Raw genomic sequence first — 19626 nt, 5'->3', positions numbered from 1 at the left:
GCAGAGACAGAGCATCTTCTGGGGAATAGCCTTCCGTGCCTGGGAACCATAAAACCAAAAATAGAGCTGCCCATCAAGCTACCCTATGTGCTGTGGTTCCTGTAGTAATATCCCTAGCCTCTTATTTTCCCGTGATAGCTTATTACCGAGCTTGGGTTCCATTCTCATAATAGTCGAGTCCAGGGCTCTCTCTTTTGATTACTGCCGTCTGCTCGTTCCAGCCTAAGGATCCGAGGTCGATTCCCCTTCGGCTGCCGCTTCTGCCGCTTCTGCTTGCGCCTGCAGAGTTGGTGCATGCTCCGTAGGAATTCGTACTAGAGTTTGGGGTAACGGTCCAGTCGATGAGGACGCTTCTTCTTCTGGGCCAGGCCCAGTTGCTGTCTTTGCTAGCTTTGCTGTGTTATGGTTAAGCTGCTGTGCATGTTATAGCTATAGTACCTCTGAAGCTGGACTTACTTGAAGCCATGTTGATGGCACGAAGCACGTTATGCCAGTTGCCAACCACAGCAGCAATAGCTACCCGTATGTTAATATCAGCCAACATTACAATAATGGCTGGGTAGTTAGCCTTACCCTCTGTTCCATCCGAAAGGGTGGATAGTTTATCTTCTAGAGCTTCCATCTGGGTTGCTACTGCTGCGCTCAAGTCTCTCAGCTCTTTCAGATTCTCGAGCTCTGCCTTTTTCTCTTCGATTCGGGCCAAAAGGGCTGGTGACTGCGGAGCTGAGGCGACTGAACTGCTTGGTGCGCGCATATGCGACGAAAAAGACCTGGTGGGATACGACATTTTCGGCAATTAATGTCCGTGGGTGTGCGGAAATACACTCAATGAGTATGAAAAAAGATCCGCTTTGCCGTAGGGCAGTATGGGAATAGTGTTCAAAAGGTCGACGGGACAGGTCGTGATTATGATAAACAAAGAATGCAAACGCGCTGGTGAGCTTCAACTAGCTAGAGCTGTTGATTGGGTGCGACAATCTTGGTGTGGCATACCGTGCGGAGAATCCGTATTTTGTATATCTAGACACTGTATATCGTTCACGTATAAGTCTAGTTGCATGCACCAAATTTCATCTACTAAAGAAGATGTTTATAACAATTTTATAGTTCGCCTAGCTAATATGATATCTCGAGCACTATGTATTGCTTAATTTGATTTACACACAATATTCAGCCCATAAGTCCATTCCGGCGCAGCATAGCATTCGTCCGTTAAATCAGCCGTGGTGGCTAAAACGGTAGCTGTGCAGCTCTGAGGAGTCGTGCCTGTATCATACTCTCGGACCCAATAAACCGTGCATGTCTGCTCGTCGTTGGTCTGTAAAGACGCGGGAATGGTTTGTCCAGGCACCAGTTGAACTGCATCTCCAAACACCTGTTTCCATGATTCGCATCCGTTCTCAGTTACCGTCACGTTGAGGCCCTGGAACGTGGCTGATGTGCAGTGCTCGGGGGCGATGCCTCCACCTGCGGTGAAGAAAATCTCAAAGTCGAGTCCGTCAGTGGCTGCCGCGGGGCCAATGGCCAGTGCGAGAAGTGTGCCGAATATGTAAAGTTGCATGGTAGACAAGTGTTTCAGGTTTGTTATTTCTGATATCAACAGTTGCTTGAACTAGCGACTTGTCGGGCTTTTATATTGCCAATAGCCTGCCGCCTCCTCCATTTGGTATCAAGTCATATAGCTGAAAAGTAGTATAGACAGGTATTTCATAAGACTTACGAAGACCATAGGTTGGCACTTCGTAGGACTGACAAAGAATATACGAAGTAGGTGGCCATTGAACAACGTGACTGGGACTAGGATTGTTTCATGGCGACACCTTCTGTATTGGATTTGTGATGCAGCGATCTTTACCCAAAGTTGAGAATTTCTTAATAGAGCTGTGGCCTTTAACTGCACTTGGTACTGTGACCTTTATCTATATTGGGCGTTGTAATGATATAGATGCCTAGTAGGGAAAGCCATGTGGTAATGCACTTCCGGTATTTCCTCAGTGTGTGTTCTAGCAATTTGTATTGATACTCCTTCCTACTAAAGTTAAGTTGAGCAAGGAAGTAGTATTGACATAAATTCACCATTAATAAGCTATCCGTAGCTGTTATTAAGCAACTCAATCTATCAAAACCTTCTTCCTATCTGATTCATACAACATATTTGATAAATAGGAGCACGCACAACTAACTGACAACTAACAAGCACAGATAAGCGCAAAGCAGTTGTCTTTTTCTTTGGCTACCAGAGCCAGATAATGTAAAAAATCACAGAGTCATTTGATCTGGCTACTCAAAGCCAGTCTCTCTAAGACCTAGGCCGATGCATATCCAGGCATCTTTTTGTACGAGTAACTCGTCTGTTTCTCTATCCAAGGATGAATTTCATCTTCTTATATAAGAAATAACAAAGCTATAAGCTGAATTGAAGAGTTTTTGAGTTCTCGGAAGGTGTAGCAAGGCTGAAGGCTATTCCACTCTTCGCGGATTATTTAAAATTCAAATAAACGTTCCAGGTTATATGAATCGGTACATGCGCCTCTGCAGGTTATTAGATGGGCTGGCGGGGCTTACAGCACTGAAGCGGCTAAATACAGTGGCGCTTTATGCTCTGGGCATAGCAACGGGAGCTGCTCTGTGTACATTGGCTGTACGAATGGGCTCAACTGTTAGCGCATGTCCACTTCGCGCTATGCCTAAACAAGCCATGGAGTAAACAATGATGGCCAAATTCATCCCGCCAGCGTCGACAACCTGCAGACCGACTTCAAACACTCTTGACGCCCGTGCAAGCATCTCTCGCTCTATTGTACCAAAGCTCTTCTCCTTCGCCTCTGCGTAGCCGATACGCGCGCTCTGCTGGAGCCATGGCCAGGCTTAACGAAATGCCGGTGCCGACAGAGAGCATCGAAACGCGTATGTGTCTCTTCTTTGTTTTTCGAGCTCTCGGGCATCAAAACCTGGACTGTCGCGTGTGCTAACTACAGGACAGTTCGCAAAAAGATGCTTCGCCAGAATAGGGAACTCGCAAAGACAAATAATATTCGGGCCTTACGAATTCGAGAGCTGGAGAATGAGTGCGCATGTATGCTATCCGAAAATCTCGAACTGCGCAGTCGCATACTGGAGCTGGAGAAACAAGTCGAAGACAATGAATCGCAACGAATCGCAGATCACGCAATGGCCATAAAAGCCAAACTGGAATCGCAACTTACGGAATGGGGCTCTCTCATTGCCGGATTGGGCCTTGAGCCTCCTGCAAAGAGACATTCTCCTATGATTAGGAGAAGGCCGAAGCAGACAATGGGTTTTAGCGCAAGTCGCCCCAGTCCATCCCAGAGGAGGTTACGGGAGATTGCAAGAGATGTTGAAGAACTGGGCCATATTGCGGAAAACAAGAGCTATCCTCGGAGATCTATGAAGTAAGTGGGCTCAATTTCTTGCAGATGAATGTAGTTGCTAATGATACACAGCCCTGAACAAATTATGGCGCTCCGATCAGAAGCGGATTTTGAAGCTGAATCACCAGAATTGGGCCCTCCACCAATGTCTAAATATATTGAAGAAGACCCGGTGAAAATCGACTCACCGAGTAGATCAAAGCCTATAAAGGATAACGATGAGAGTTCCAACAGCTCGAAAGCGAGAAAACTGGAGCCTCCAGTTGCTCTATCTTTATCGAAACCAGACAGCAAACAAAGCAACGCAACATCTCCACCTAAAGAAGTAGAAAAGGAAAAAGAGCAAAACGAGCGGCCCGTGGTAGCGCGAGGACGCGGGCGACCGCCCAATAAGCCGAAAAATGTCGTCGAAAATGCACCAATCGAGCCCCTTAAGGCCGGGTCAAAACGAAAATTTGGGGCTCGAGACGATGACGACCATATTCAACCCCAAAGAGTGACGGATGAGAATAGCATTGGCAAGATGTTTGGGGAAAAGACATTACTTCGCGACAAGGCTGATGGGAGAAGTGTCAAGGATTTTGCTAAGCTGAAAAAGAGTTCACAGCTGGATCTCTCAGAGAACATTCGAAAACCGCTATCCGCCAAGAGCACTAACGACGATATCAATTCTCCAAAAAAGAACCCTAATATGAAATCATCCATAGTTGATGATATTATTGCAGCCAAGACCAACGCAGTAAAACCGAAAGCCGCACCTGGGAGACCACCAAAAACGGCGAAGCTTTCGTCTGTCAAAGCCGAAACTGTGCCTATTCTTACCGTTGAACCTCAGAGACTATCAGATGATGTGCATGATTTGGCAGCGCCCATCAGAGAGTCTTCTTTATTCTCACCCTCTTCTCCGGCATTAGCTACACTACTCGATGGATCACGGGGAGACACGCCTCCGCCCAACGATATCTCGTCTAGCGGAGAAACATCACGGCCTAGTAGGCGGAATCGGATGACATTCAGCTATGCCGAGCCCAACTTGAGAGTGAAGATGCGAAGGCCTACCAAAGAGCTATTTGATGCGGTAGCTGGAGAGGGCAAGTATGCTCGACGAATTAGCAACTATGATCCTGCCATGTCTGAATCAGCAAAAACCCAGCGGCAGATAGAAGCGACGGATATTCCTACAGAAAGTGGCAATGCTCCGACAAGCCCACTGGCAACAAAACACCTGACCGCTGATATCCTGTCCGGTAATGTCGTCACAGAGCGACGTAAACGTTCCTCTAACATAGCGCCAAAGGCGATGGAAATTACAGGTGATAACTCAACGGACACAGAAATCACCGAAACCACCAACCTTGACAGCAGCGGGTTGGCAGAGAACGATGTGTATGAATTTACAAGCGAGTCGCCTCCGCTTGAGAAAGAAGAGATCAAAGAACCGAAGAAGAGGGGTCGGAGACGAACTACTACATCAAGGCAGTCTACTATGATGATTGACGAAGATAGCGAAAGAGAAGGTATATCATTCAGGGAAAGGAATAACTCTCGGCGAAGGAGCATGATGATATAATAGCGACTCTGAAAGCAAGAAGGGGAAACTGGAAAAAGAATAGGGTGTTTTAAGCATAAGACGTGCTGGGCGTTTCTGGATTTTCACGACCGTTAAATCGGGATATATTGTTAGGCGATCCTGAATCTTTTTTTCATGCTCGAGATACCAAGCGATGGAAGTTATTGGATGGTGTTTGTATTTATCTTTATGACCTGATTTTTGAATCTTCTGTGTTTTGTCCGTGGTCTATTTATCAAGGACACTTCACATCTAACCAAAGTCTGTTTTTGTTATTTCATTTCTTAGTATAAGTGATATATGCCTGTGTATCGACAAGCGCCGAAGTGTTTTGTATAACTGGGTTGGCCGGGTATCAACTCTGCTTCTACCTCCGCCGTCGGCAATTAAGATGTTTCTCTATTAATTGAGTTTCCTCTTCTCTCTCCATTCAAATTAGGCGTCATGATGAGCCGGTAGATGGCTCCACGGGCTTCGTATAAGTAACCTTCTCTACAGCCACATTCTCGTTTCCTTTCTCATCCGTCTTCAATTGGTATACATAGAGAGTGAGCGAAATGCCCTGAACCTATTGTAATAGTAAGCACTACGGCGGAATACTCATACAAAACATAACAAGGGCTTCTTACATCCATCAAGCAGAAACTTGGAGATACAGCTTCCGCATCTAGGCTTGCCCCTGTCACGAAGGCTCCCGTCGCGCTTCCCGGATTCACAAAGAACTTGTCCATGTACTCAAAGGCATCGAACCGGTGGGTGCCGCCCCAGCACAAGACATCGACGTCCAGCCTGTTGGCTTCGGCCAGCAGCAGGTCGGGCTCGTTGGAAACAAGTGTGAAGCCTTCCAGGAAGCCAATTCGAATACCGCCGTGGGTGACGACTTGCGTTAGCGGAAGAGACGTGGCCTCGACATCGGTGCGGCCCTTGACGATCTTGAGATCCGGCGACACGGATCGCAGGTACTCGTATGTGTGTTTGTCTGTGAGGTTACCGAGACATAGCGTCTGGCCAATCTTGCCGGGCGCAAGCAACTTCTTGAACTGGAAGAGGGTAACGCAAGTTAGCCAACAAACGTAATCGAACTCGGTGACAACACTCTTTCTTCTCTGGTGTATAAGCAGCCCTAAGCAGGCTGGCTTCTTGTTTGCGCATTTACCTTGGCAGGGATATCAAGCGCCCGGTCTGGGATGTGCAGATCCCCAATCACCAATATGAGGAACGTCATGGTTCCTCGAAGCTGCGAAGAAGGGTCGGAATCGAACTTGCGAAAGCTGGATCCCTCAACAGCTGACGACCAATAGCTGCTATATGGAGCTAGAGACTGAGGCTTGGAGGGGCCGCAGGTACGTCGACAGCTCGGATACAGCGATTACGCGGGTACTGTCATAAGGCATGCTTGTGGCTGACTCTCAGCTTAGCCACACTTTCCATAACTGCACACTACACTGTCGTTATCGGGCTGGCGGGGATTGCGATAAGGGAATTTTTTTGATCTCGGTGCTTTTGCTTGTTCTCGAAGGCGCTGCGCTTTCTGCTCCCACTCAACCAGATTTGGAGATTGCGACGAAATCGATAAAAAGATGGCGACTCCGACTCCGACTCTGGCCGAGAAGCTGGACAAGATCAAGTCCCCTGGTCTTCAAAGCCAGCAGAAGGTAAAGCACATATGAGAGACAGTCTTTGTTATTCCTGTTACTGACTTTTGTGTGTGCGCTTAGACTGTCGTTGTCTTGCAGGCGGTCGAATCAACCTTGAAAGAGCAGAACACCGCTCCGACTTCCACTGGATATTTTGCTGCTCTTCTCGCGCTTTTGCAACAGGCCGAGAGCAATGGAAACATCAATATCGAATTAGCCACTCCCGTGGTTTACCTTCTTGACGTGGTCACCCCGTTCGCTCCCCAGCCTTTGCTTCGATCCAAGTTCACTCAGATCCTTACGCTGCTCGCACCGGTTTTGTTGATGCAGGATGCGGAGCCAATTCTGCTGAGGACTTCAATTGGGTGCCTTGAGTCTCTTCTCTTGGCTCAGGATGCCGCTTCATGGGAGCTGTCTGTTACCCAGATCGGACCCAGGCGCGCAGTTGCTGGATTGTTGAACCTGGCTTTGGATCAGAGGCCCAAAGTCCGAAGACGATCTATGGATGCGCTTAAGAGAGTGCTCAAGAACCCTCCCCCAACCCCATCTTTGGATCACCCCGCTGCAGATATGTGTGCGCACACTGCGCTGAAGAACTTGGAAGATCTGGCCGCCCAGGCTATCCAGGCACGAAAGGGCAAGAAGGCGCCCAGCACAACGCACGACCCGGCATTGATTCATGCGCTCCAGTTGGTTAAGACTGTTGCAGCGGCAAGCGGCGGTTGGCCAACTACCAAGATCGAATCTCTTTGCGAGCTGCTCCTAAACATTGCCAAATCGGGCAACGAGTACATGACCATGGCTGCTTTCGAGATTTTCGAATTGATGTTTGAGGGAATGACAGACGAGGTCACTTCAGCTAAGCTTCCTCGACTTATGGAGATTATTTCAGAGCTGCGCCCTGCCGCCAACGATACCCAGCTTGTCCCGGCATGGCTTGCCATTCTTTCCCGAGGCTACGACGTCTCGGCACAGGTTGAAGCCGACGAGACCTTCCAAAATCTTCCCGAGCTCTTCAACATGGTGGCACAATTCCTCCAGTCTGATTCTGAGAACATCAGAATCTCAGCTTCTGAGTGCTTGATCTCATTCATGGCTAACTGCGTACCATCAAATGTTATCCTCGAGCCTTCAATATACGACGAGAAAGTCTTGGATAAAATCGCAAAGGCAGCCGAGTCTCTCCTCAGTGTTCAGTATCAAGCCGCTTGGCTACAGACTTTTAACGTCCTAGAAGCCATCTTCACTGCCCTGAGATGGAGATCGAACCCCATCATGCTCAACGTCACACGCACCATTGGCGAGATTCGAGAGAACCCGTCTTTCCGAAACAAGAAGGAGGCAGACGATGTGCTAGGACAAGCTGTCCGGGCTATGGGCCCTGAGGCAGTTCTCTCTGTCCTTCCACTGAACATTCTTAAGCCAGTTAAGGGCCAGGCCGGAAGAGCATGGTTGTTCCCAATCCTGCGAGACTACACCAGCAACACCAACCTGTCTCATTTCAAGAGTGAGATGGTGCCTCTTAGTGAGGTTATGTTCCAGAAGGTTTTGGATCATGGTGCAGCCGAGAAGACTATGGAGATCAAGATCTACGAGACACTCGTGCAGCAGATTTGGTCCACCCTGCCAGGCTACTGCGATTTGCCCCTCGACCTTTTGGAATCTTTTGACCAAGCCCTGGCTGAAATTTTGGCCAACCTTCTTTACCAGCAAGTTGATCTTAGACTGGATATTTGCAGAGCTCTAAGGACCTTGATTGAGTCAAATCAAGCCGTTGCAAACATCGAAGAGGAGGAAGATCTCCTTCTGCAGAGCCGGGTAACCAAAGAGGCTGCCCGCAAGAATTTGACATATCTCGGCCAATTTGCCGGTAACATGCTCGCTGTCCTCTTCAACGTATATACCCAGACCCTCCCCCAAAGCCGAGGCCCCATTCTCCAGACTGTGAATGCTTTCCTCAGCATCACGCCAAACCAGGAGCTTATGGAGACCTTTGATCGTGTCAGCAAGATGCTTGCAGGAGAGCTCCAGAATGCGCCTGCCGTAGAAAACAAGCAGCAAGGTCAAAAGTCAAAAGACCACATGCCCTCCACTGCGCAGACGCTTATGGATCTTGTCATCACCATCTCAGCTTACCTCCCCCGAGAGAGCTTCGCCACACTGTTTGAGATTGCTACAGCCATCATCAACAGACAAGAGGAGCCCCAGCTGCAGAAGAAGGCTTACAAGCTGATTCCTCGACTGGCAACTTCTGAGCTTGGCAAGGCTGCTCTGCAGGAGCGGAATGCTGAGATGCAGGCTCTGATCCTCTCTAGCTCAGAAAAGGTATCTGCGCCGGCCAGACGAGAGAGAATTGCTGCCATTTCCGCCCTTCTTCCCTTTATTCCTAACAGCGACCTTCATTTCATTCCCGCTGTCTTGAGCGAAATTGTCATCTGCTGTAAGGAGAACAACGAGAGAGCCCGTGAGAGCGCATACGACCTCCTGGTTGAAATGGGACAGAAGATGGTGGCTGCCGACGGTGCTACTATCGACAACAGCAAAGTACCTCACATGCCTAGCGATGCCCCAGCTGCCACGGCCAACATCGAGGAGTTCTTCACCATGGTGAGCGCCGGTCTTGCAGGAAGCACCCCTCACATGATTTCTGCCTCTGTCACCGCTATCAGCCGTCTCCTCTACGAGTTCCGGTCATCACTGAGCGAGCAGACTTTGTCCGACTTGGTGCAGACCATGGACCTCTTCCTGACTTCAAATAACCGAGAGATAGTCAAGAGCTGCCTGGGCTTTGTCAAGATTTCTGTCATCAGCCTTCCCGTTGAGCTGATGATGCCACGCCTGACTACACTCGTGCCCAACTTGGTTACCTGGAGTAAAGAACACAAGGGTCACTTCAAATCCAAGGTCAGACACATCTTGGAGCGAATGGTCCGCCGCTTTGGCTTCGACGCCATCAACAACGCCTGTCCCGACTCTGACAAGAAGTTGCTCGCCAACATTCGCAAGACCAAGGAGAGGGCGAAGAGAAAGAAGGACGCTGCCAAGAATGCTCAAGATGAGGATGCCAGTGACGACGATGAGGAGGACGGCAAGCGACAGTATGAAAACGAGTACGATCGCGCGCTGTATAGCAGCGACTCTGAAGAGTCCGAAGGAGTGGATGATGAAGGAGACGCTAGACCTAAGAAGAAGGCCCAGAAGGGCGGCAAGACTTACATTGTCGAGGATGACGACGAACCCCTCGATTTGCTCGACAAGAAGGCCCTCGCCAGCATATCAACCACCAAGCCCGTCAAGCTTCGCAAGCCCCAACGGACCAAGGCCAAGGTTGACCTCGACGGCAAGCTTATCCTCGGCAAGGACGACGATGAGGACGAAGGCGCCATGGAGGTCGACCAGCCCGAAAATTCCGGTGTTGGAGCCTACGTCGCTGCCATCAAGGGCCGTGACGCCGCTAAGCGCGGTCGTGGTGGTAAACTCAAGTTCTCCAACAAGCGCTCCAGGGATGGTGAAGACGGCGATGAGATGGACGACGATGACGCAGCGGCCGTCAAGAACAGCATCAGCCCTGGCCGCGACCGCGGCGGCAGAGGCCGTGGAAGAGGCGGTCCTATGCGCGGCGGTGGTCGTGGAGGTCGTGGTGGCGGCGGCTCTTTCGGTGGCCCCAGGAGTGGTAAGGGCGGCATCGCAGCTGGCAGAAGGGGACTGGGCTCTGAGAAGAGACATGGTCCTTCTGGAGGCTCTGGTGTAGGAAAGGGTAAGAGAGGAGGCCGAAACTAAAAAAAGAATATAAGGACAAGTAGAGAGGAGATATAAGACGTCATCTCATGAAAAGGAAAATAATGAGATGATATGGGTGAATATCTAGCTTTATAGGCATGTTATGGATACCTACGATCATGAAAGAGAAAAGAGATAATAATACTCTCTTGAAAGTGAGCGAATGTGGGTTGCGTGGTTAGCTTTTTCTTTATGCAATATATATATTTACATGTTCCAAAACATCTGTTACCTCTTACGATATTATGAAATACACATGCATGTGAATGTAAAAGAGTATTCCGTATAAATAAAGTCTTTTAAGATAAGAATATTTATACATTCAATATTCCACTCATCTCCATCATCCAAGCTTTGTTCCTGACAAAGAAATAACAACAGATTTATACAAACCCTCTTCCACACCTAACGCTTTTTCTCCTTTCCTACACCTTTCCTCGAGAAATAACACAATGCCAATGCCTCCCTCTTTTTGGGTATCAAATAGTGGTTCTTCCACGTTGCCAAAATCTGGCACAAAGAAAATGACAGTATTGGGGTATAATAACGAGTTTAATGAAGCAAAAATTCCTCCATTCCATGCTTTTTCGTCATGCCGGCTTCCCCACAAACCAAAGTGCAAGTTTCTAATCCTGAATATCGTCATCATGATTGAAGCATGATGCTTGGTTGCTTGAAACATAATATGGAGAAGAAGATAAAAACAAAAGACGAGCTGGTATCGCCGTCAAATGCTGAAGAAAGACATACAATCAATCAATAATGATTACATTTGGCGCCGGTTGGGCCAAAGGGCGGTGATCCCGCCTGGTTTCATACCGCTCATCCGCTCTTGGAGGCAGTATATTAGTGGAATGATAGACTGCGGGTTCGTGATGAGGTCGTGAGACTTGCTCGTCGCCATGTTGTCGTCTACAATATATGAGTATCATGAAACAAAATATCCAAGATGCCTTTCAATCCAAGGTTACTGTAACTTACATAGTCCAGTAGCCCTCAGGAGGTGCTGCATCATACTCTCCACCAGGCACTCGCCGGGACTGTACTCTGTAATCCTCCTCTTTGGCCGGTGGCACCGCGCCAAAATATTGAAGGGGATCATATTGTCGAAGATGAGGCGCATGGGGGCGAGGATCGATTATAGGGTTGACCTCAATTTCGGCGACACCACGGCGTTCGCCTCTATTTCTTAAATCTTCCTCCCATGATAAGATTGCGTGAGGTCTGACAATCCCTCGGTTTTCAACCTCTGTTTGCTGTTGAGCGGGGCGGACGGGGCGTAGCTGGATTCTTGAGCTGCTTTCAGGCCTGGGATTGACCCTTTCAAAATATCCACCTCTATCCTCCATAAAGATAGGATTTGACCGCTCTCCAGGCCGTGTTGCTTGCAAAACGATTCTCCTTGTTTCCGGAAGCCTAGAAGAGCCTGATCCTGGATTGCTAGAAGCCGGATGTGAAAAAGGGGGCGCTGGGTGTGCTCCATATCCAGAAGGGGGATGCAAATAGGTAGAGCCACGGAAATCATGCGATTGGACAGATTCTCTACTGGACACAGCGTCGATACTCATGGCTTGAGGTCTATTGAAACCAGTGGATACATGCGCAGGCGGGGGGCGATCCCAAGAACGGATTTCTTCTCCTGGATGCGAAACAAGCTTGGGAGGTTGTTGAATACTAGCCAGGGATGTGGCTAGTGGCGCATACGAACTTACAGATGCCTGGCTCCTAGGAGGCAAGGTGCGTATAAAGGTGGGCTGCGCAGTCGGAGAACGAGATTCGATAGAACGTACCAACATGTCTTGGAAATGGCTGGAAGCCGAAGAAGAGGCCAGCTCGCGGGAAGACGTGCTGGTCGGGAACGGAACAACAGACATTACCTTTTCATGAGAAGACTGGGGCTCTCCTGTTCGGCTAAGGTAGGGCGAAGAATTCAAAGAAGACGGTATCCCGTATACTGGCCGCTGCATCCGATGGCTATCCAGATGCGAGGAGACTCCAAAGACACCGCCAGGATGAACCATTGGATCTGGGTTGTCATATGGCCGACCATAAGCGTCATAGGAATATCTAATAGGCGGCGACGGTCGATATGAAGCATGACTGATGGCCATATCCGGGGAGGTCCGCTCCGCCAAGGGCGTTTCCCCTCGGTTACGTCTAATCGCTTCTTCCCAGGCACGGTATCTTCTGAAACCTCGCTGAGCCCTCCTGTCATCTCTACGACCACGACCACGACCAATGTCTTCTAGTCCGATCCTAATAGGAGGAGAAGAAGGCACTGGAATCGCTTCCCGAATAAGTGACTTGGGAGGGGAGCGATCTGTCCGATCCACAGGTTGCAAGGGTGGTGCTGACCGATACACAGGCATGGGTGTGAGCCTGGCATTGTCAGCACCTTCATCTGACGTGTAGTCAGTCGAGTCCTCTTCGTCGTCGTCGTCCTCATCATCTTCAGAATCAGAGATGACAACCACTTCGCGGAGGATCTCATCCAGCTGGTCGCGACCAGTCTCTTCGTCTCCCCGCCACTTGACGAGGATGTCGAGACACAGCGATTCTACGGTTTTCCGAGCTTTCTGCCAAGTTGTTTCTTTCAAAAGCATGTCATATCGTGTATGAGTGTGCCTTATATGAGCCAAGACAGCTAGCTGGACCCTGCGGGATAGCGCAATATCTTCCGAGAACCCGACAGGATGCTCGGATCGACTACCTGAGCCCTAAGGAAGAGATTATTGTTCGTGATAGGTCCTTGTTTTGAACATGGGATGGGGGAAAGGGAGGCGGGGGCTTGGAAGAAAAGAGAAACTACAAACCCGAGTGAAAGAATGCTCAATAATCATCTGACGGTCAGTATTGGGAATCCGTGGAAACAAGTCTCTGATGGCGGCATCAACCTGCGCATGGTAGGCCCTCTGAGATTCTGGAATGGGCTCAGGCCCTGCGTCTGTTACCGGAGCGGCGTGATGAGACGAGCCGCCAAGGCTCTCTTTGGCTTCCTCAACAATAACTTGCCTGATATGATGGCCAACCCGGTGCACCTGGTTGGCGAGGCTGGATTCATCGAGACCTTTGGCATTCTTAAAAAAACAAGAAAACATAATGGTTAGATGGATGCTTTACTAGCAAGAACACAACCGGGATTGTAAACAAACCGAGACGATAAAAATCATGGCATCTTTTTCGCGGGATATTTCTTTGCAGGCCGCAGTCAACTGTGGATTGCCAATGGGGACAAATTCGAACCCTGGTGGCGGGGTCTTTTCGGTGGTAATCTGCGGACAAAGTGAGCATCTCTTCGCCAGAAGAGACGACTGTAGATGGCTTTTATGTGGCGCCGACGAAGCGTACCTGGTACTCGAGCTTCTTCTTCTTCTCCTTGTTCTCAACTAGCTCGAAGTAAGAGTGGTGCTTGGATTTTGGCAGCGATGGCTTGGCCTTGAAAGTTTCAGGCGGAGGCGAGTAGGGATGATGATATTGAGACCTTTGCGATCTCTTGTGACGTTCTTTGGGGCCAGAGGCTGCCGCCGGGACCAAGCCACGGCGTCCTCTTCCCATCTTTTTTTTCTTTTTTCTTTTTCTTTGGCGGCTGTCAAACACGATTATAATATCATAACGTAGTGCAGCAGTCCACAAACAAAGGTAGTGTTAGCATAGCAAAAAGGCACAGTTCACCGGCTCACGCGCCCACGGCTGCATCAGCAACCCGATGAGATCTTGCATAAATCTCGCTCACTGGGCGGGAGCAGCAGCAAGAGGGGTTGTCTGGCCCGGGGCGAAAACAGCACACAAACAGATGGAAACGACCAAGTGTAAAACTAGATGCGTGGGTCCCGCGCGAATGGGCAGAAAAGAGCCCTACAGCGACTGTTATCAGTTGCAAGGCGACAGTTCCCAATACCAGCACACACGTGAGGTGGGCCGTCGCAATATAGAATCAACCGCTTTGAGATGCACCGCCGGAAGCTGGTTGGGCTTCGACTGATCAGGTGCTGGAGCCAGATGCGTGACCATATGGCAGTTGGACGCGAGACTCTCATGGTGTTGGGCAGTTTGAAGCCTATATTACATAAGGCACAAGCAGATGTCCCGGAAAATCATATTTCCTTTCCGACAGGCGTTCGCATATTTGGGTAGTAGCGATAAGCATGATTGCGCAAGTGCTTTTGAAGAACAAGTTTCATTGGTCTCTACCTACCTAGACGATAAGTATTAATATGTGTTTTTGGACGTGAGGGTCATTGAAAAATACCACCTAGGTTGATATCTATATGAACAAACATGGATGTAGAAAGAAAGAAAGGCTCATTGTAGCTCTGAAGCGTAACAGCAGCTGGTTACCAGACAGTATTACACCATTACTACTACATAGACGCATATTAACAACGGCATCTGCCCATCGCTCGTACAGCGACGATTTATCAGGGCTGAATAGATCTACTCAGGGATATGGAATACGAATATGGACATTGAAATCAAGTTGGACGACCGTATGTGAAATCACAAAGCACTGCCATGACGGTTTCTCATCATTCCTTTCCTAAAACGGATAGCCATTCGAAAACAATTGACATTCGGACGGGACGGGTTATGTCATGATCCGCACGCCACCCATCATCCGGCACTGCCACGAAACGCTCGAGGGCCCGCGGCTGCCGAATCAGCGGAAGCCGGAATGATTGGATACTTCAGAAAACCGATGGATCAAATGTTTAGCCAACGGAGCATTAGAGATTTTCTCATTGTTTGAAAAAACCTTTTGTTGTAATCCTGATGGAGATGGAGATTTGGCGGGAATAGGCGGGGATGTCATCAATGGTCAAGTGAACATCACGTCTGCTCTGCCATGAAACCAACAGTGCATCGCAGCCAGACAAGTGGAACTGCTCTTTGCGAGTAGGAGTTTGCCTCGCATGTCAGAGAGTCAAAATTCAAAAATAGAAACATCACACGTGTTCTGTCGCATCCTGGCCTTAGACAGGTTTCAGCTTGACAGGTATAACTACACATGGAATACTACTGCCACCGCGTCGTAAGTGACAATGCCGCGCCAGGGCATTGAGATTAAAGCATCGCTAGAGAAGCAGCGGCTAGGCGTTCTACAGATTCAGTCAATGCTTCTTGGAGCATCTCATACGAGGGACTCCGCCCTTAAAGGATCTCAGGAGCAGTTCACTGCCGACTCAGCCGCTGCCCAGCAACTATGAATCCTGATTCCCGGCAAGACGGCACTTCATGGCCAAGAAAGTTTCGAAAGGGGATTCCTACAAAATGCACACGGTATTGTGGTAAGGCGCTACTGAGCACTCCATACTGCGCAACAATATTCCATAGGTACCTCTATAATTGTTTGCAGGGTGCGGCTTAGACGTCGCTACGTGGACGGGACCTAAGCCACGGCGGCGACAGGCCTGAAGCTGAATCGTGGGAGAAATTGCTGCTCTTCGGACTATGCTAAGCCTTGACGATGGAGATGAACTGGCTTTGACGGCCGCGATGAGATGATGTTCTCCGAATTGGTGATATTGGCAATCGGCATCTCTGCCTGATGCACAGTTGCACGACGAAACCTGGCACGTCAAGCTGACCACGTTTCAACAGCAGCGAATCACTAACAAACCGGCCTTGGCAGTGCTCGATAGGAGTTGGGCTTTTGAGACGCGCGCCATGAGCCAATCAGATGAGCGCAGCACTGACCAGCGAATCGCCGGCCTGCTGTGAAACACTGCCACCGCCTGTCCTGTTTCTCAGATAAACGAAAGCGAGGGCGAGGCATCACGTGATGGGCATCGTGATCCAAGCGTCTCGGTCTCCGAGGGTGCCATCCTCTTCCAGCAGGATTTCAGTAATTTGTCTTGGATGGCTCTGAGCAGCGCAGAGTGGTGCACAGCCACCACAACGTGGGGAGATGGTCTCGCCAGTAGGCACTTGTAGACGGACTTTGAGGGTACGTTAACCGGCACCCAAGGTTTGCCAAGGAGCCCAGGCAAATTTGCTTCTCGGAGTTTAGAGGCGCCAAGTACCCGCAAAGTACCTTTGGCTACTCATTATTGGCGTCCCAGAGGAGCGATTACGAACCGTCGGCCTGTTGAGCAGCCCGAAGGAGCGGAATTGGTGAGCCGGGCTACAATAAAGACTGCGTTATTGACGCCTAGCAGCAAATTGACAGCGACTAGCACAAGCGAATCGGTCCCGACGAAGTAAAAAAGAAGCCAGCAAAAAAGCTTGGCCCAGTCTTTGATCTCTTCCCGCGACAGGGTGGCCACTCGGAAGTACGAAGGACAGGCAGTGAAACACTTGCCATGGAGTCTATCTAGTAGCAAGTACTCCGTATCTACCGTGTAAAAATAAGTGACGGGAAGATCTCCCAACTCAAAGATAACGAGAAGTAATATTCTTCTTCTTCGGGACAATCGTCGTAAACTTCTGTTGCTCCGGACCTAAGCAATCAGATCCTCGTACTGATGAGAGCTAAAAGGCTTGGCCTCGCGGCCGCTGCGTCGTGTCGTTCGTCAGCCCTGCCCATGTCCGAGGCTATCGTGCTGTCTTTATGAGCGGCTCGGTTGGCGCACCCGGCGAAAGCAGCCTCAGGATTGGATCGTTGCCGGCGCCCTGCTGGATGTAGAGCTCAAAGTATCACTCTGGATGGAGCAGCCACAGGTCGAGCGTGTACACGGAGCGTCTAGCTGGCGGGACAGGCGTCGTCATCCCTCAGGCAATGGAGATGCAGCTGCTAGCCCAAAGGTGCAAAAGCTGCAAAAGATCCATCGCACGCTTGCACCAAACAGGCCAACGGGCTGCGCCTAGTGGTTGCGCCGCTGTGGCTGCCCTCCGAGCTTCTGCAACGGCGCTCACTGCATTAAATGCTGAGGGCCAAAAGGCTTACGCGTCCACTGCCCCATTAGTGCTGGCACCCCCGCCGCATCCCTGCACCCCTCCCAGACGCCAGCAGACGCCAAGGGGCCTCCGCGCATCCCCTAAAGCGGTCCCTCCCAGCGCTGTGGCCAGTAGGCTGTCCACTGAGTGCTGGGCCTTGTTCCCAGGCTCCTGGTCTGCCCCCAGTCTCCAAGGCACCCATCCATCGCATTCCACCCAGAGCCATAATATCGCCGCTCCCCCAAGCCCAACCCGCCAGGCGTCACTTTCTTCCTGCCTTGCAAATAATTCTCAACCATTTTCAACTTTCCGCCATCTCGATCATCTAACCTTGGTCTTTGTTCACGAGCGGATTAAACAAATACAATTACCAGTATCGTTTTTCCCACTGTGCTCCCTGAAACCATCTCGACGACCTCACTCTTGGCATCGTCAACCCGGATCGAGTCGAATCAATCACCACCAGATCTCGTTTCGTATCGAATACATCCCGCCGCAATGTCGGGCCCCAATAACGTCGACATCGACGCGCTGCTGGATCTTTCCGAGTATGATGGAATTCCCAGCTACAACTCGCCGTCGCTGTCTCCCTCCACCACCTCCAAACCCACCTTCGCTAGCCCAGTCACCACCGCCGTGACGACGCCTTCAATGACGACGACACAGTCTCTGAGCGGGCCCAGCCACAACTATGACATGTATCGTCAGCAAACCGGCTTCGTTCCCGGCGCCATCGCAAACACCATGGCCGTCAATGAAACGAGCAACACAGGATACCAGGACTTTGGCAGCCTCGACTACCTGACCGGCTTCCCATCAGACAACGACATGTTCGACTTCAACACATCCCCTTCGCAGGCTACTTTGGGAGCGTCGGACATCATGGACTTTGGCTCACCGGCCGATTCCCAACTTTTCCCAACAATCAACCCCAGCAACATCGAGCAGGACTCGGCACTTGCTTCGCCCAGCCTATCCAGCCAAGCCAGCGGCGTTGGCCGCCTGTGGCCTGGTGCGCACTCTCAGGCCGCCATGGCCAAGGCTCATGCTCAGCAGAGACAGCAGCAGCACATTATCCAGCAACAGCAGGCTCAGCGCCAGCCCATGCAATCAAAGGCTCGTAGCGGCAAGCTGCCTCAGCCCAGTGACCCCATCGTCGAGCAGAAGATTACTCAGCTTCTGAACTCGATGCGGGCTAAGCCTGCTCCTCCGCCATCCGATCCCTCTTCTCCCATGGCCAATCTCAACCGCGCCAAGAAGGATGAGGAGGAGATGGACGAGGACGAGCGCCTTTTGGCAAGCGAAGAGGGCAAGAAGCTCAGCAGCAAAGAGCGCAGACAGCTGCGTAACAAGGTCTCTGCCCGAGCTTTCCGATCAAGAAGAAAGGGTAAGATGATATTATCATTCCGTCACTCCGAGACAAATTTGCTAACATGCTACAGAGTACATTGGCCAACTTGAGACTGAAGTCGCCACCAAAGTCACGGAGAACAATGATCTGCGTGCCCAGAACCGCGCCCTTCTCGAAGAGAACAAGCGCCTGTCTGACCTCACTCGCATGCTCCTTTCCTCCCCTGCATTCTCCAACTTCCTGGACCACCTCAGCGCAAACCCTTCTGTTGTTGCCCCCGCGCAGGTCAAGCCAGAGCCCCAGCAATCGCCAGAGCAGCGCTCAGTTAAGGATGTCAACCCTTATGGAGCGCAGTCCTCTCAGCATCAGATTGGCATGGCCATGATTCCTGAGCAGAACGTTGATTTCTCGCTTATCGGCAATGGCTTCAACTTCCAGCCCCGCGTGTTTGTTGTTGAGACTTCCGAGATTCCCTCCCCCATCGACTCCAGCATCCTGTCTGGCAAGGCATCCAGCGTGATCGAGCAGGCTTTCCAGTCTGAAGACGAGAAGGTTGAGGTACCGGTGATTGCGCGACCTGTTGAGCAGACTCCAGTCGCCAAGTCCGAGGCAGGACCCATCGATGAGGAATTTGAGGCCGATCCCGAGTTCGCTCTCTACCACTCGGAGCCTACATCAACGGTCTCCGAGTCCAGCGAATTGGACACTGAAGGCCTCTCACATATTGACATTTTCGGTGGCATCGAAACCGAGAAGATGCTCTCTCGATTTGAACTGGTGGATGCTACTGAAGAGGAAGCTAACGCTGCGATTGCCATGGCCCGAGTACAAAGCATAAGTGCCAGCATGGAAGCAGTGGTATCAAGATTAGAGATCTTGACTATGGACCTTTAAAAAAAAAAAACAAACAAGAACGAAAAATAAAGAAAAACCCTCACCACACGGTCTACTATAATTAGCGATTTCTCTTTTCTTTTTATCATGGCTTCTATTCTTTCCACTTATTTCAAGGCTGGAATGTGC

At 50.3% G+C, this 19626-nt stretch overlaps 7 protein-coding genes across 7 annotated transcripts; 3 read left to right on the top strand and 4 right to left on the bottom strand.

Annotated features, from left to right (window-relative positions):
• Positions 1 to 125: 125 nt before the first annotated feature.
• On the bottom strand, positions 126 to 932 carry GGI43DRAFT_375563 (DASH complex subunit Dad2-domain-containing protein). The gene is made up of 3 exons (XM_083202605.1): positions 574 to 932; positions 457 to 516; positions 126 to 395 (listed from the first exon to the last, which is right to left on the bottom strand). The coding sequence occupies exons 1-3, from the start codon at positions 785 to 787 to the stop codon at positions 223 to 225; spliced, it is 447 nt and encodes a 148-aa protein (XP_083061035.1). The 5' UTR covers positions 788 to 932; the 3' UTR covers positions 126 to 222.
• A 155-nt stretch (positions 933 to 1087) lies between these two features.
• Positions 1088 to 1725, bottom strand: GGI43DRAFT_375556 (uncharacterized protein). The gene has a single exon (XM_083202604.1). It carries the CDS (start codon positions 1559 to 1561, stop codon positions 1148 to 1150), a length of 414 nt encoding a protein of 137 aa, XP_083061034.1. The 5' UTR covers positions 1562 to 1725; the 3' UTR covers positions 1088 to 1147.
• A 1133-nt stretch (positions 1726 to 2858) lies between these two features.
• GGI43DRAFT_383678 (uncharacterized protein) lies at positions 2859 to 4962 on the top strand (the record flags this gene model as incomplete). Its single annotated transcript, XM_083203422.1, has 3 exons — positions 2859 to 2907; positions 2984 to 3413; positions 3465 to 4962. The coding sequence occupies 3 exons, from the start codon at positions 2859 to 2861 to the stop codon at positions 4960 to 4962; spliced, it is 1977 nt and encodes a 658-aa protein (XP_083061033.1).
• A 442-nt stretch (positions 4963 to 5404) lies between these two features.
• Positions 5405 to 6187, bottom strand: GGI43DRAFT_383677 (retromer subunit VPS29; the record flags this gene model as incomplete). The annotated part of the gene is made up of 3 exons (XM_083203421.1): positions 5405 to 5530; positions 5592 to 6002; positions 6119 to 6187. The coding sequence occupies 3 exons, from the start codon at positions 6185 to 6187 to the stop codon at positions 5405 to 5407; spliced, it is 606 nt and encodes a 201-aa protein (XP_083061032.1).
• Positions 6188 to 6362: 175 nt separating this feature from the next.
• GGI43DRAFT_404687 (mRNA-binding protein RRP12) lies at positions 6363 to 10601 on the top strand. The gene is made up of 2 exons (XM_083205948.1): positions 6363 to 6617; positions 6681 to 10601. The coding sequence occupies exons 1-2, from the start codon at positions 6543 to 6545 to the stop codon at positions 10377 to 10379; spliced, it is 3774 nt and encodes a 1257-aa protein (XP_083061031.1). The 5' UTR covers positions 6363 to 6542; the 3' UTR covers positions 10380 to 10601.
• Positions 10602 to 10624: 23 nt separating this feature from the next.
• GGI43DRAFT_404682 (DUF2293 domain-containing protein) lies at positions 10625 to 14482 on the bottom strand. The gene is made up of 5 exons (XM_083205947.1): positions 13728 to 14482; positions 13532 to 13651; positions 13193 to 13456; positions 11361 to 13096; positions 10625 to 11291 (listed from the first exon to the last, which is right to left on the bottom strand). The coding sequence occupies exons 1-5, from the start codon at positions 13932 to 13934 to the stop codon at positions 11132 to 11134; spliced, it is 2487 nt and encodes an 828-aa protein (XP_083061030.1). The 5' UTR covers positions 13935 to 14482; the 3' UTR covers positions 10625 to 11131.
• Positions 14483 to 17750: 3268 nt separating this feature from the next.
• Positions 17751 to 19497, top strand: GGI43DRAFT_422788 (bZIP transcription factor; the record flags this gene model as incomplete). The annotated part of the gene is made up of 2 exons (XM_083208154.1): positions 17751 to 18639; positions 18695 to 19497. 2 exons carry the CDS (start codon positions 17751 to 17753, stop codon positions 19495 to 19497), a joined length of 1692 nt encoding a protein of 563 aa, XP_083061029.1.
• Positions 19498 to 19626: the final 129 nt, after the last annotated feature.

This window comes from Trichoderma evansii (genome assembly GCF_050947405.1).
Source record: "Trichoderma evansii strain SZMC 28006 chromosome Unknown GGI43scaffold_9, whole genome shotgun sequence".
Lineage (NCBI taxonomy): Eukaryota > Fungi > Ascomycota > Sordariomycetes > Hypocreales > Hypocreaceae > Trichoderma > Trichoderma evansii.
The sequence above is the reverse complement of the archived record's forward strand: the minus strand, read 5'-3'. Positions and strand labels throughout refer to the sequence as shown.